This window comes from Geotrypetes seraphini, chromosome 9 (genome assembly GCF_902459505.1).
Source record: "Geotrypetes seraphini chromosome 9, aGeoSer1.1, whole genome shotgun sequence".
Taxonomy (NCBI): domain Eukaryota; kingdom Metazoa; phylum Chordata; class Amphibia; order Gymnophiona; family Dermophiidae; genus Geotrypetes; species Geotrypetes seraphini.
In genome coordinates this window covers 25,214,282-25,227,197 of record NC_047092.1, presented here as the reverse complement: position 1 = coordinate 25,227,197, position 12,916 = coordinate 25,214,282, and the positions used below count along the sequence as shown (strand labels likewise).

Here is a 12,916-nt window from a genome sequence, read left to right as displayed (position 1 = left end):
AATACAATATCTCCTCCAGTTTTAAACACTGAGTATAATTGCCTATTAATCTTCTATCCAACTAAACTGTTTTTTAAAGGAGAAAAAAGGTCTCAGAAGCTACAAAGAGCAAAGCTCTTCTATAGCTATGAAGGGAAGAGCTGTGTAAACTAGCTCTCCTACAAACTTCTATCATTGGCCAAAAATCTCCTTTTAAATAACTTCAGTATAACTATTATGCAGATATATAAAACAAAAGCGCTGATCTTTTTTTCTTCAGTAAATCAGAGGAAATAGCTTTCTTAATCCAGGTAGACTTTTGCTTGCCAGAGATTCAGTGCTTCTTCATGTAGTCCTTGCTGAAGAAGCACTGAATCTCTGGCAAGCTAAAGTTCACCTGGATTAAGAACGCTGTTTCCTCTGATTTACTGAAGAAAGATCAGTAAGATATCATCCAGATAAGCGCTTGTTTCTTATATACCTGCAAGACAGTTATATTGAAGTTTTATTTAAAAAGGAGTTTTTGGCCAATGATAGAAGTTTGTAGGGGAGTTAGTGTACACAGCTCTTCCCTTCATAGCTATAAAAGAGTTTTGTTCTTTGTAGCTTCTGAGGCCTTTTTTCTCCTTTAAAAAAAGTTTAAGTTTAGTTGGGTAGAAGATTAATAGGCAATTATATTCAGTGTTTAGAACTGGAGGAGATATTGTATTTGTGGTTTGTTTGATCTGTAATCTATTCTGGGCTTTCTTGGGAGGATGGGCTAAAAAAACTAACTAAATAAATAAAATATTAGCTTTTATCAAAAATGGTTATACTTTGAGATTAATCTTCCAGCATAATCTTTACTTAGATTTAAAGAGCCTTTGTAATGTTGCATTTGTAATGTCATGGTCCTGTCCCTGAAGCGCAGTGGTGCCAAGAACTGTGACTTTACAGCAGGACTATACAAATTTATTAAGGAATTTTTTTATCCAAATGAATGTGAATGTGAATGTGTTGAAGAATACTATTAGCTTTGATCCTTCCATTTAATTTTTACTACAGTATGAAAGCTCCTCTTTAAGTTACAGGTTATTCTTATTTTCCTAAATAAATGACCATTTAAGAAGTCATCCACCCTTGACCCACATACAAAGGTCTGATTCTGAAGATTATATTTTAGAGTTCTTTTCCATGATTACTGCTACACAATATTGCACTTCTGTAGTAGATATCGATGATAAAGTTCCCTTCCACTTTTAATCTCTTTTGCTGAAGGAAATTAAGAAAAGCAGCACAATTGGAAGTGCATAGGGAAGGAGATGGCTCTAGTACTACAGATAATACTCAGGAGGGAATTTTGCAGAGCTACGGTACAAGCACCTCTTACAGCGTTGGCGCTGTCTTCAGAGATTTCTGGCATGCTGCTTTCTTTTTATCCGGGTTTGTATTTATTCAAGGCTTTGTGTGCTTTAGAAATGCATTATCCCTTTTCTGAAAATGATTAATCACTCCAAACCACCATCTCTGTATTCATAAATTCAGTTTCAGGACCACATACATCTTTGGTAAAGTTCTTAAGGATAAAATAAAGTTTATAGAAATTCAATATGAAAGCTTGAGAGTTCTTCAGTGTCAGGAAATATAGCCTGATTATACAGGGCTTTGAGACCAAGGTTAGAAATCGTCACTTGTTAAAATTTAGCTAATTTTTCAGTGCTTATTCCAATATTCTTTTGGAAATGGACGTTATAATCTCAGGACTTAACAGCAAAATATTTTACAGTAGCTGTACTATCTGTAATCTCCTTATCTGCTAAGAAACAACAATGGAGCAAACGGCTGCACTATAGGCACCAATGTAATTCAAAAGGACAGATTTAATTGTTGCACAGGTACTACTTTGACTCAACATGAGTCATGTTTTGGCCCACAGACTTTGTCTCAGGAGTCAAAGCTAATCACAAAAAATTGCATAAAATCTGGATAAAATAAACATTAAATAAATAGATACAAAATTAATATAAAAAATTAATATAAAATACCAACAAAACCAATGGTGTACTTATATAAACATATGAGGCATAAAGACAATTATATCTCAAATGTCGTACATCTTAATTGACAAGATATTATCAGCCTAATCTAGCATTATAAAACAATATTGAAACTGAATTAAAGTATAAATAAAATATTACGACAGTCGCAGCATAGCATGTGATGATTATGCATATAAAGAGAAGAACAACGGAATCAACAAATCTTACTTGTAGTAGAGGATATAATAATGTTCCTGTCACTACCATCTATCCCAACATCATATAAATCGTTCACAAAGTTTTTGTAAGGGACCATCAGAAGGTGAATAGATCTTTAATGTACTTTTAAAGTTCTTCCTAGAATGTAGAACCTTGCATCAGAAATTTATTGGTACAAATTCAGCTCCATATCCTATCATAGTATTCTTTATTTGCATGTCATGGGATGAAAGCAGCCTGAAAGTGCCTAATAATCTTGATGCAGGAAGCACAAAATATGATTCATGTCAGAGGCTGGTTACCAAGTGGTTCATAAAGATAAACTTTGTTTTTGATGAAAATGTCTCGATGTCACAATACCATTATAGGCAAAGATTCACATAACTGGTGTTTCCAGTGCCTAGATCCTGATCATCGAGATAGAGATCACTTAAAGCCAGAAAGTTACAATTTGAAAAATTTTTCAGTTCATCTTCAACGGCATTGACTATGGCTGGAGACTGACACTAGTGGTCAACATCGCTCAAAGCTGACATCGACAATGGTACCAACAGTTCCAATGACACACTTCTCTTCATCACTGTCACCATCATTGGGGAAACCTCGTAAGAAAGCTAAGAAGCATAAACATCCTCAAAACGGGCATTGGCATCGTCCTAAGTGTCATCGCCATCAATATATTCCAAAAAATTGACGCACAAATGCTAGATCGCGCAATTACAGCTATTGTCTTCTCTGGGGCGTGCCTCAACATAGAGTTAACCAACGCCTCAACACCCTAATGTACCCTTGCATTGCATTGGTACCAGCACCATTCCTGCAGGACCAGCTACACATGCTGATGCAAAAGGATCTAGCTGGGCTACTAGAGACGCACTCCATGGCAATGCCTGCTTCCACACTCCCAGCTTCAACTCATTCCGAGCAATGCCTAAAAACTCCCATCGGGGCATAGAGCTCGGATGCCACAACATTGAGGATCTACATCGAGGCCTGCATCATCATTGAGAGAGCTTAGCTTATCATCCCATTCTCGACAATCCTCTCGACGTTCAACAAGGCATTCACATCAACGATTGTCCCAACGCTCATGGCGATCTCCTCAATATCCTCCTTGATGTTCCTCTTGTCAATCTCAATCTGCAGGACCTGATGATGATGAGGTGACTCTGACTTATCTCTCAGCCCTTCCAGCGACTATCCAGAGCTGTCAGCGGATGAGTCTTAAGGCATACCCTCAGATCCATCTCCTTCACTGCCTCATCAAAGGTCACCCCCAGAGAGTCTGTTTACTAAGTTTATAAGACGGGGCAAGCTCTCCAAATAAATATGGAGTCCAAAACAGAACCTTGAGCAGAACTTATAGATACACTAGACTACAAAGAGTGGACTAAAGACTACATAAAGGTTTCTCTCTGTAACCTGATAAAAGAGGCCTTATTTACAAACTGAGAATCTCCACTTTCCATCCCAGTAACTCCACATAAATTGGACACATTTTACCAAATCCAAACTTACCCTGGATTTGATAGACTATATTTACAACACCAGTCTTTGGAGGCAGAGGCCTCCTTGAAGAGAGTAAACACTTCTAGAACTTATGCCAATACTCTGAACATCTATTTACTATATCCTCATTATATATTATCAAGGAGTTTCTTTAACATCAACGATCTTCCAAAGTCTTCTGATATATTATGATTTACTTGAAAATTATATTGTTAATCCTTTCAAATATCACTTTTCATTTCTCTACATAAAGTCTCATATTCTGGTTATGGGATATGACCTCAGTGGCTACTTCTGTACAGAATAAATCTGTTGAAAGTAGAATGAAACAGTGATTGGCTGCGAGTCTGTTTGATGGGTATCTCCTTGAAACAGCCTAGCGAAACGTGGGTCCATGTCGGAGTCCCGTTTTAATACTGCAAGCACTTTAAAGCTAAGTTATATATTAAGTTATTTATGACTACTAAAAGCACTTTAAATGATAAAGAAATAGATTTGAGTGGTAGGCAGGGGGATAAGACCAATGAGGAGGCTAGCTACATTGAAATTCGGTACTTTCAACAGATTTATTCTGTATAGAAGTAGCCACTGAGGTCATATCCCATAACCAGAATATGAGACTGTATGAAGAGAAATGAAAAGTGATATTTGAAAGGATTAACAATATAATTTTCAAGTAAATCATAATATATCAGAAGACTTTGGAAGATCGTTGATGTTAAAGAAACTCCTTGATAATATATAATGAGGATATAATAGATGGTGAATTATTTAGTTCCTCATATAAATAGAGAAAGATATTTGCCAAATATTGGATGTGTGATTCTCAATAAAATACTCTGAACATAACATAAATCTTTATTTATATACTGCGAAAGACGGTTTACAGGAAAAATGACTGAGAAGAATCAGCGAGCTACAGCAATAGAGAGAGGACTGAAAATTGTATAGATTGCATAGAAAGAGGTTAAGGCAGAATATTCCAGGGCTCTATTGTGGCAAATAGAATTTTGAACTACAACTTTTACATGATGTTCTACATGAAGTCTCTCATCCAAAAGATGTCCTTTTATGATGGTTCATAATCGAAAATGCGCAGGACAATCGAGCGCCGACAATACCAAGCAGACAATCATGCCGGACTTAAACTTAATTTTAAAGTGCTCCAAGTGGGGGGTTGGGGAGGGAACCCCTGCAGTTAAGTTAATACTATTTGCGCTGCCGTTAGGTGGGTGTGTTGGGGCGGAAGGAACCCCCTATTATAGAGGGAAGAGGCATTTTTCCCTTTTTGGGGGGGAAAAACATCAATTTCCTCTAATGTGTGGGGCTCCCCCCCCCCAATGATAGCGGCAACAGTATTAACTTAAGTGGGGGGGTTCCCCCTCCCCACACACACCCCCTCAGAGCACTTTAAAATTAAAGTTTAAGTCTGGCGCGCTGATGTCCTGCGCGCAATTGTCTGCTCGGTATTGTCAGTGCTTGAATGTCTCTCACGCTTTTGTCCTGTCACGTTTTATGATCAATACTTACCATCAGAGCATCTACCTTCTTACCAACATTTAATGAACAATCTCCTTGAGACTAGAAAATACATGGTGCGTTCTACATGTGACACCTTTAATGTTACCTCTAGAACCTTTGCAGTCTCAATTGCCATGTGAATCTCTTATTTAGACAACCACGTTCAAGACCATTTCTCTAACATATCCTGTACAGGGGATGATTTGTTTGGAGACAGTATAGAGAAGGCCACACAAAAAATCAAGAGACATACTGACTGCATGACTTCCTTGTCCTCCTCAAAATCTCACAGTCTCAGCTGCCATGGAGATACTCAACACCTCCAAGCATTCCACTTACTATTCAAGACACAGATATTGCCAGCCTTCTACATCCATTCAGCCAACGACTCACATGCCCCAGACAACAGAGGCAACAGAAAACTCCTTCAGCACCTTGGTCCAAACAGCAGCAGTCTTTTTGACTTCCTTCTAGAGAGCATGGTCAGTATTTCTCAACCTTTGCCTCAGACTACCTATAGGAGGTCTGCTCACTCATTGCCATCAACGTTGGTCCCTAATAACATCGGCTTATTGGGTCCTGCAGATGGTGAGTCAAGGCTATGCCCTTGGTTTACAGAAGAAACCTCCAAACCCACCTCCCAAAAGAGTCTCTTTTCAACTCCCAGCAGAGGGCTCCTTCATCAGGAGCTCTCAGACCTCCTCCTCAATGTCATAGAACAAGTTCCTCTGAAGGAGAGGGGCCAAGGGTTCTACTCCAAATATTCCCTCATACCAAAAAAGACTCCACACAGACAACCAGGTAGCTATGTACTTTGTAAGCAAACAGGTTGTACAGGGTCTCGCTTGCTCTGCCAAGAAGCGATCCAAATCTGGGCCTGGGTGATTCCTCACAATATTTTCCTGACAGAAGTCTACCTAGCAGGAAAGGAGAACATCTTAGCCAACAGATTGAGCAGACTCCTGTAACCGCACAAGTGGTCACTCAACTCTACCACTTTACATCAGATTTTTGCAGACTGGGGAACACCAGAAGTGAATCTCTTTGCTTCCCCCTAAAATCCCAAACTCCCTTTCTTCTGTTCCAGACTCTACACTCCCAATCATCTGGAGTCATATGCTTTTCTCCTTGACTAAAGGGACAAGTTCTTTATGCTTTCCCTCCATTTCCTTGTGAAAACTCTACTTCATCAAGGACAAGCCACCATGATTCTCATAGCACCATGGTGGCCTCATCAACCATGATTCTCTCTCCTACAACCCAACAAAAGAGAACCCATCACACTTCAAAGCTTTCCAAACAAAGGTTCTCTCCTCTATCCAAATCTATGTTCGTTAGCTCCCATAGCAGGGTATCTCTCTCCCAACCCATAACTGCCTTTGCACTCTCTGAACCAGTGTCAGCCATCATTGAAGCCTCTAGAAAGCCTTCCACGCAGCGCTGCTGTTGTTTCAAACGGACTTCACAATCTAGTATAATAACTCACTGGATTCAATTACCTGTCCTCTCCCAATCAGTCCTAGATTATCTTCTACATCTGTCTAACTCTTTACTAAAAACTACTTCAGTCAGAGTTCATCTCAGTACCATTAGTACTTTTCATACTGCACTTGACAAAAAAAACATTATCTGTACATCCTTTGGTTTCTAGATTCATGAAAGACCTTAATACCAGACCTCCAATTAAGTCTCCTCCTGTAACTTGGGACCTTAATGTTATCCTTTCCATGCTGATGAAGCCTCCTTTTGAGCCACTCTTAACTTCATCTCTTAAACATCTTACTTGAAAAGTAACCTTCCTTATCTCGTCACATCTGCACCTTGGCTTCTTATCTTTGTTACTAAACTGATTGTCTCACAAGCTGATGGGTGGGAAGGCACCTACGCACTCAGGTATGGACAGTCTTCAAGTTCTAAAGTGACAATACACTATTTGGCTGTCCGTGCCGGGTTCCGTGTATGAAGTCACCCATATGTGAGAATATCTGCTTACTGCCCTCGGATAACACCTGCTATAGGTAAGTAACTATGCTTTGCAGTTAGTGCTTTAGGGCTGGTTTCTACCCCTTCCTAGGACCTGAGGGAATCATTCAAGATGCTCCTTATCCCTCAGTAGCTCTGGGGAACAGATCCAAGCCTATTTGGGACATAACCTCCCGATTTACAAGGCTAATCATTGTTGACATTATTTACATTTCCCATTCTGTTACCCTAAGAAATTCATGGGCTTTTATTTTTTACTCTTTTCTTTTGGCATCTTAACTTGAAAATAAGCTGAGATGGGCAGTAGGAAAATAATTGTACATACAATAAGAAAAAAAGAATGAGGATTGAGAATTCAGATTTTTTTTTGTCTAAATCTAGTTTAATATTGGCCACACTAAAAAAAATAAATAAATTATATATACAGTATATATATGCCTTTTGAAGTATATGGCATTGGTTTAGAGAAGTTTAAAAGTAGTACTGCTGTTCTAAAAATAAAATGCTTTTGCTCTCGTTTCTTTGTTTTACAACACAAATCTTCCTCTTTTTGAGTCATTTACAAGAATAATCTTCAAAGAATTACTTCAAAAAGTAGTAAGACAAGTGTGTAGAAGAGGGAGAAAAGCCCTGAAGCAATGGTGTGTTTTAAAATGTAGCAAACAAGGAAAAGGGATACTGCAAGTTTTTGTTTTTTGTTATGTGAGTCATTTTACTATGCTAACGTCATTGTGTAAGTCATGTCTGTGATTTGTGTGCTCTGAAACTGTGATGAAGAAGGTCTGATACATTAAGCTTGACACAAAAGTGTCTTACCTCCTTTCCTTGCAGTTGGCTGAACTTATTCTAGGTTCAGAGCTTAATAACACACTTTGTTATTTTAGGAAGTTATTTTTAATATATTATACAGGTATAAGTTCCTTTATCTGAAATTGCACAAACCGAAAAGCTTCTGAAACAGAAATTTGTCGTGCACATTTGAAATAGTCAATTTCCCTGATGTGCACAAGCTGAAACCAACACAAGTGCATACGTTTCTCCTGATCTCTGCGCAGTTCTGATTGGAGAGCTGGAAAGTGGCAAAGAAGAACTCCAGATTCCACTCAGGGTGGCAGTGAGAAACGGTAATAGTTGGAGGGCTGGAAAATGGTACAGAGAGATGCATATTCCGCTCAGAAAGATAAGTTGTTGAAATTTCACGATGAGAATGATGGCCAGCTAGTGCAGGCTCTTTATTTTATTACAAGTGTTTTAGCCTGTTACATTCGTTACATTAACGGGTGTTAGAATAGCCCCACCTATACCCTGTCCCCACTCATGCCCCGCCTCTACCATGCCCGGACCCTGCCTCCCACTGATCCCAGTCCAATCACCTCACCTTTCACCATTTCCTTAGTCCTCTGTACCCTTTTGGCCCTCATAGATCCTCCATTGCATTTATCACCTGACAGTGCCTTTTGCTCCATGTGGGTCTGGCCTCCTGGACCCCCTGAGGCGGCAGCAGTGGTCCTGACATACCAACCCCTCCTCCCTCAGTACCCCAAAGCAGCAGCGGTCCTACCATTTCCATCTCTCTTTCCCCCTTTCACACCCTCTACCATCTCTCTCTGACCCTGTTTCGCCCCTTTATCCCAGGACAAGCAGGCAGCATATTCTTAACGTATGGGTGACGTCACCGACGGAGCCCCGGTACGGACCTTTTTAACTAGAAAGTTCTAGTTGGCCGCACCGCGCATGCGCGAGTGCCTTCCCGCCCGACGGAGGAGTGCGTGGTCTCCAGTTTCTTCGTTTCCGCGGAGCGAAGAAGACGCATTTGGTATTCAACGGCTGTTGAACACTCCTTTTTTGCCTTCCCGCTCGCGTTATTCTGATTTTTTCTGCTTTTTTCCTTCGGGTTTTTTCTGTTTTCTGTCTAATCTAAAAAAAAAAAAAAAAAAACTTTATTTTTCAACAGGCCCCAGCGGGGCCTGTTGCCATCATACAAGCCTCCGGCTTTGATTTCGCTGAGGCCGTATTCCCCTTCATGCCCCCTCAGCCGGGTTTTAAGAAGTGCCAGCGGTGTGCACGCCCGATTTCCCTTTCGGACCCACACAACTGGTGCCTACAGTGCTTGGGTCCGGAACACCTGCACCCGCTGCGCGACTCTTCAAAAACGCACACTTAAAAATAGACAAATTCAGCAGAATCTCCTCTTCGGCACCGGTTCTGCTATGGATCCGACCCCGACGTCGACGGCACCGCCGAAATCGGCACCGTCAACATCGACACCACCTGATCCTTCTGCGGGGTCGATGGCGCCAGGTAAGCCGGCCAAGAAGCCTTCCACTTCCCTCGAGCGCCCTCCAGCCACGGCGGTGACACCGGTCCTTCCGACGTCCCGCAAGTCCCGTAAGCGCTCCGCTCCGATAACGGTGAGTGCCTCTTCATCGGCCTCCTCATCACCGGAGCGTAGAGCGGCACCTATGGTACCGAAGACAAGTAAAACGGTACCGGTGCCCCCATTGGAGGACCGTATCTCGGCCATCCTCCAAACTAAATTACAGGAGCAACTCGAGCACCAGCTTCAGGAACTGCTTCCAACCCTGCTGGCACCACTCCTTCCGGTACCGGTCCGGCCCGAGCCTCGCACCACTACGCCAGTGGCCACCCCCTCGGTACCGATGAACACTTCGATGCCGGTCTTATCGGCACAGCCTACACTACAGACCTGCACGTCGGAGGACCCATCCCGAACCCAAGATCGACATCGATCGTCTCGGGACCGGGATCGACACCACTCCTCCCGGGACAGAGATCGGCACCGGTCTTCATCCCCCGGCACCGTATCCATGAGATCTGGCAAGTCCCTTTCTAAAACCCGCCATGCTGAGCCGGCCATCAGGGACCCTGACTTATGGGAGCAATCCCCACTCGGTACCGAGGAGGATGCCTCTTCCACTGATGAGGAACCCTCCATGGCTGAATCCACCTCCAAACCCGAGCAGTCCTCATTTACAAAATTCCTTCGGGAGATGTCTGGGGCTCTTTCCATCCCACTTGAGTCCGACTCCAAGAAGTCCCAGGCCTTTCTAGAAGCCTTGGATTTCGACCAACCCCCCAAGGAATTTCTCAAACTCCCCGTCCATGATATTCTACGGGAGACGTTTTATAAAAACTTGGAGAACCCCCTTACTGTTCCAGGTGCCCCTAAGAAACTGGACAGTTTATACCGGGTCATCCCTATTCCGGGATTTGATAAACCCCAGTTGCCACATGAGAGCCTCCTGGTAGAATCCACTCTCAAGAAATCTCATGGTTCCAGTGTCTATGCCTCCACCCCTCCTGGCAGAGAGGGTAAAACAATGGATAAATTTGGAAAGCGCCTATACCAGAATGCCATGCTGGCTAGCAGAGCCAACAATTACTCATTTCATTTTTCTTTTTATATGAAATATCTGGTACAACAACTTTCTGCTCTGCAAAAGTACATCCCTGAACGCAAGGTCCCATTGTTTCAGCAACAAATTTCTACCCTCCTTCAGCTCAGGAAGTTCATGGTACGCTCAATCTATGACTCCTTCGAGCTCTCCTCCCGTGCCTCTGCTCTGGCAATTGCCATGCGACGCCTTGCCTGGCTGAGAGTATCTGACCTGGATGTCAACCACCAAGACCGCCTTGCCAACGCGCCCTGTCTTGGTGATGAACTTTTTGGGGAGTCTCTAGATACCACCACACAAAAACTTTCGGCTCATGAGACGAGATGGGACACCCTCATTAAGCCTAAAAAGAAGACTCCGCCGACACGACCATACAGACCTCAGTCTTCTTACCAACGTCGCTTTTCTGCTAGGCCACTGAATCCTCCTCAACAGCAATCTCGTCGGCCTCGCCAACAACAACAACAGCACTCTCAGGCTCGCTCGCAATCTCACCAGACAGCTAAGCCTCTCCCTCAAACTAAGCCTCCTCAGCCCTTTTGACTCCTTTCTCCAGGGCATAGCCAGTCTTCAACCCTCGCTGCCTCTGCCTCAACCTATCGGGGGTCGCCTCACCATCTTTCTACGGCGCTGGGAGGCCATCACATCAGACCTGTGGGTTCTAAACATCATCCGTCACGGATACTCGCTAAGGTTTCAGACTCTTCCTCCAGACCATCCTCCCGTAGAGTCTGCTTCTCACTCCTCCCAGACTCCTCTCCTCCTCAGGGAGGTCCAATCCCTCCTCCTTCTCAATGCCATCGAAGAAGTTCCACCAGACCAAAGAGGTCAGGGATTTTACTCCCGCTACTTCTTGGTACCCAAGAAAACAGGGGATCTTCGTCCTATCCTCGATCTCAGGAACCTCAACAAGTGTTTGGTCAAGGAAAAATTCAGGATGCTCTCCCTTGCCACACTTTATCCTCTTCTGTCTCAACACGACTGGCTATGTTCCCTGGACCTCAAGGAGGCCTACACTCACATCCCAATCCATCAGGCTTCACGTCGCTACCTCCGATTCCAGATACTGAATCACCACTATCAGTACAAAGTGCTACCCTTTGGTCTCGCATCATCACCCAGGGTGTTCACCAAGTGCCTGATTGTGGTAGCGGCCTGTCTCAGGTCCCACAACCTTCAAGTGTTCCCCTACTTGGACGATTGGTTGGTGAAAGCAACAACCTCACCACTTGTGCTGCAATCAACTCACCACACCATCTCTTTCCTCCATCTCTTGGGGTTCGAGATCAATTATCCCAAGTCGCATCTGCTTCCCACGCAGCGCCTTCAGTTCATCGGAGCACTTCTCGATACCAACCTCATGAGAGCGTTCCTCCCTGCCGACCGGCACCGGACACTACTTCACCTCTGTCGACAGGTGCTCCTACAACCATCCATCCCTGCTCGCCAGATGATGATTGTTCTGGGTCACATGGCCTCGACAGTCCATGTAGTTCCTCTGGCGCGACTCCATCTGAGGATACCGCAATGGACCCTCGCCAACCAATGGTCACAGACCAGGGATCCTCTTTCTCATCCCATCTCTGTGACATCGTCTCTTCAGCGATCTCTTCAATGGTGGTTGAACTCCTCAAATCTTTCCAGGGGCCTCCTTTTGCATCCACCCCCTCATTCCATGATCATCACCACAGATGCCTCCCCCTATGCATGGGGAGCTCACATAGGGGATTTACGCACCCAGGGACTCTGGACCCCTCAGGAGCGCCAACATCACATCAATTTCCTGGAGCTCAGAGCCATGTTTTATGCTCTCAAAGCCTTCCAGCACCTTCTCTATCCTCAGGTTCTTCTCCTGTGCACGGACAACCAAGTCGCCATGTACTACATCAACAAGCAAGGCGGCACCGGATCTCGTCTCCTTTGTCAGGAGGCCCTCCGAATTTGGACCTGGGCCACAGCCCACAATCTTTACCTCAAAGCGGTCTATATCCAGGGCGAACAGAACTCCCTGGCCGACCAGCTCAGCCGCATCCTTCAACCTCACGAGTGGACCCTGGATCCTCCCACTCTCCACTCCATCTTTGCTCGCTGGGGCACTCCGCAGGTGGACCTCTTTGCAGCTCCTCACAACCATCAGCTGCCCCAGTTCTGCTCCAGACTCTTCTCTCCACATCGTCTAGCCCCGGATGCATTCCTGCTCGACTGGACGGATCGGTTCCTCTATGCCTTCCCTCCACTTCCTCTGATGTTGCGGACTCTGTTCAAACTCCG

At 43.8% G+C, this 12,916-nt stretch overlaps 1 protein-coding gene across 2 annotated transcripts in view; it reads left to right on the top strand.

Moving 5' to 3' along the window:
- PHTF2 (putative homeodomain transcription factor 2) overlaps window positions 1–12,916 on the top strand; it is a 163,815-nt gene that overhangs the window by 77,720 nt on the left and 73,179 nt on the right. The window contains exon 7 of one of the 2 annotated variants that reach the window (XM_033958580.1): window positions 1,237–1,401. The exons of the other annotated variant lie outside the window; for it this stretch is intronic. Coding sequence (XP_033814471.1) covers window positions 1,237–1,401 — 165 coding nt within the window. The remainder of the gene's footprint in view (window positions 1–1,236; window positions 1,402–12,916) is intronic. 2 annotated transcript variants of the gene reach the window in all.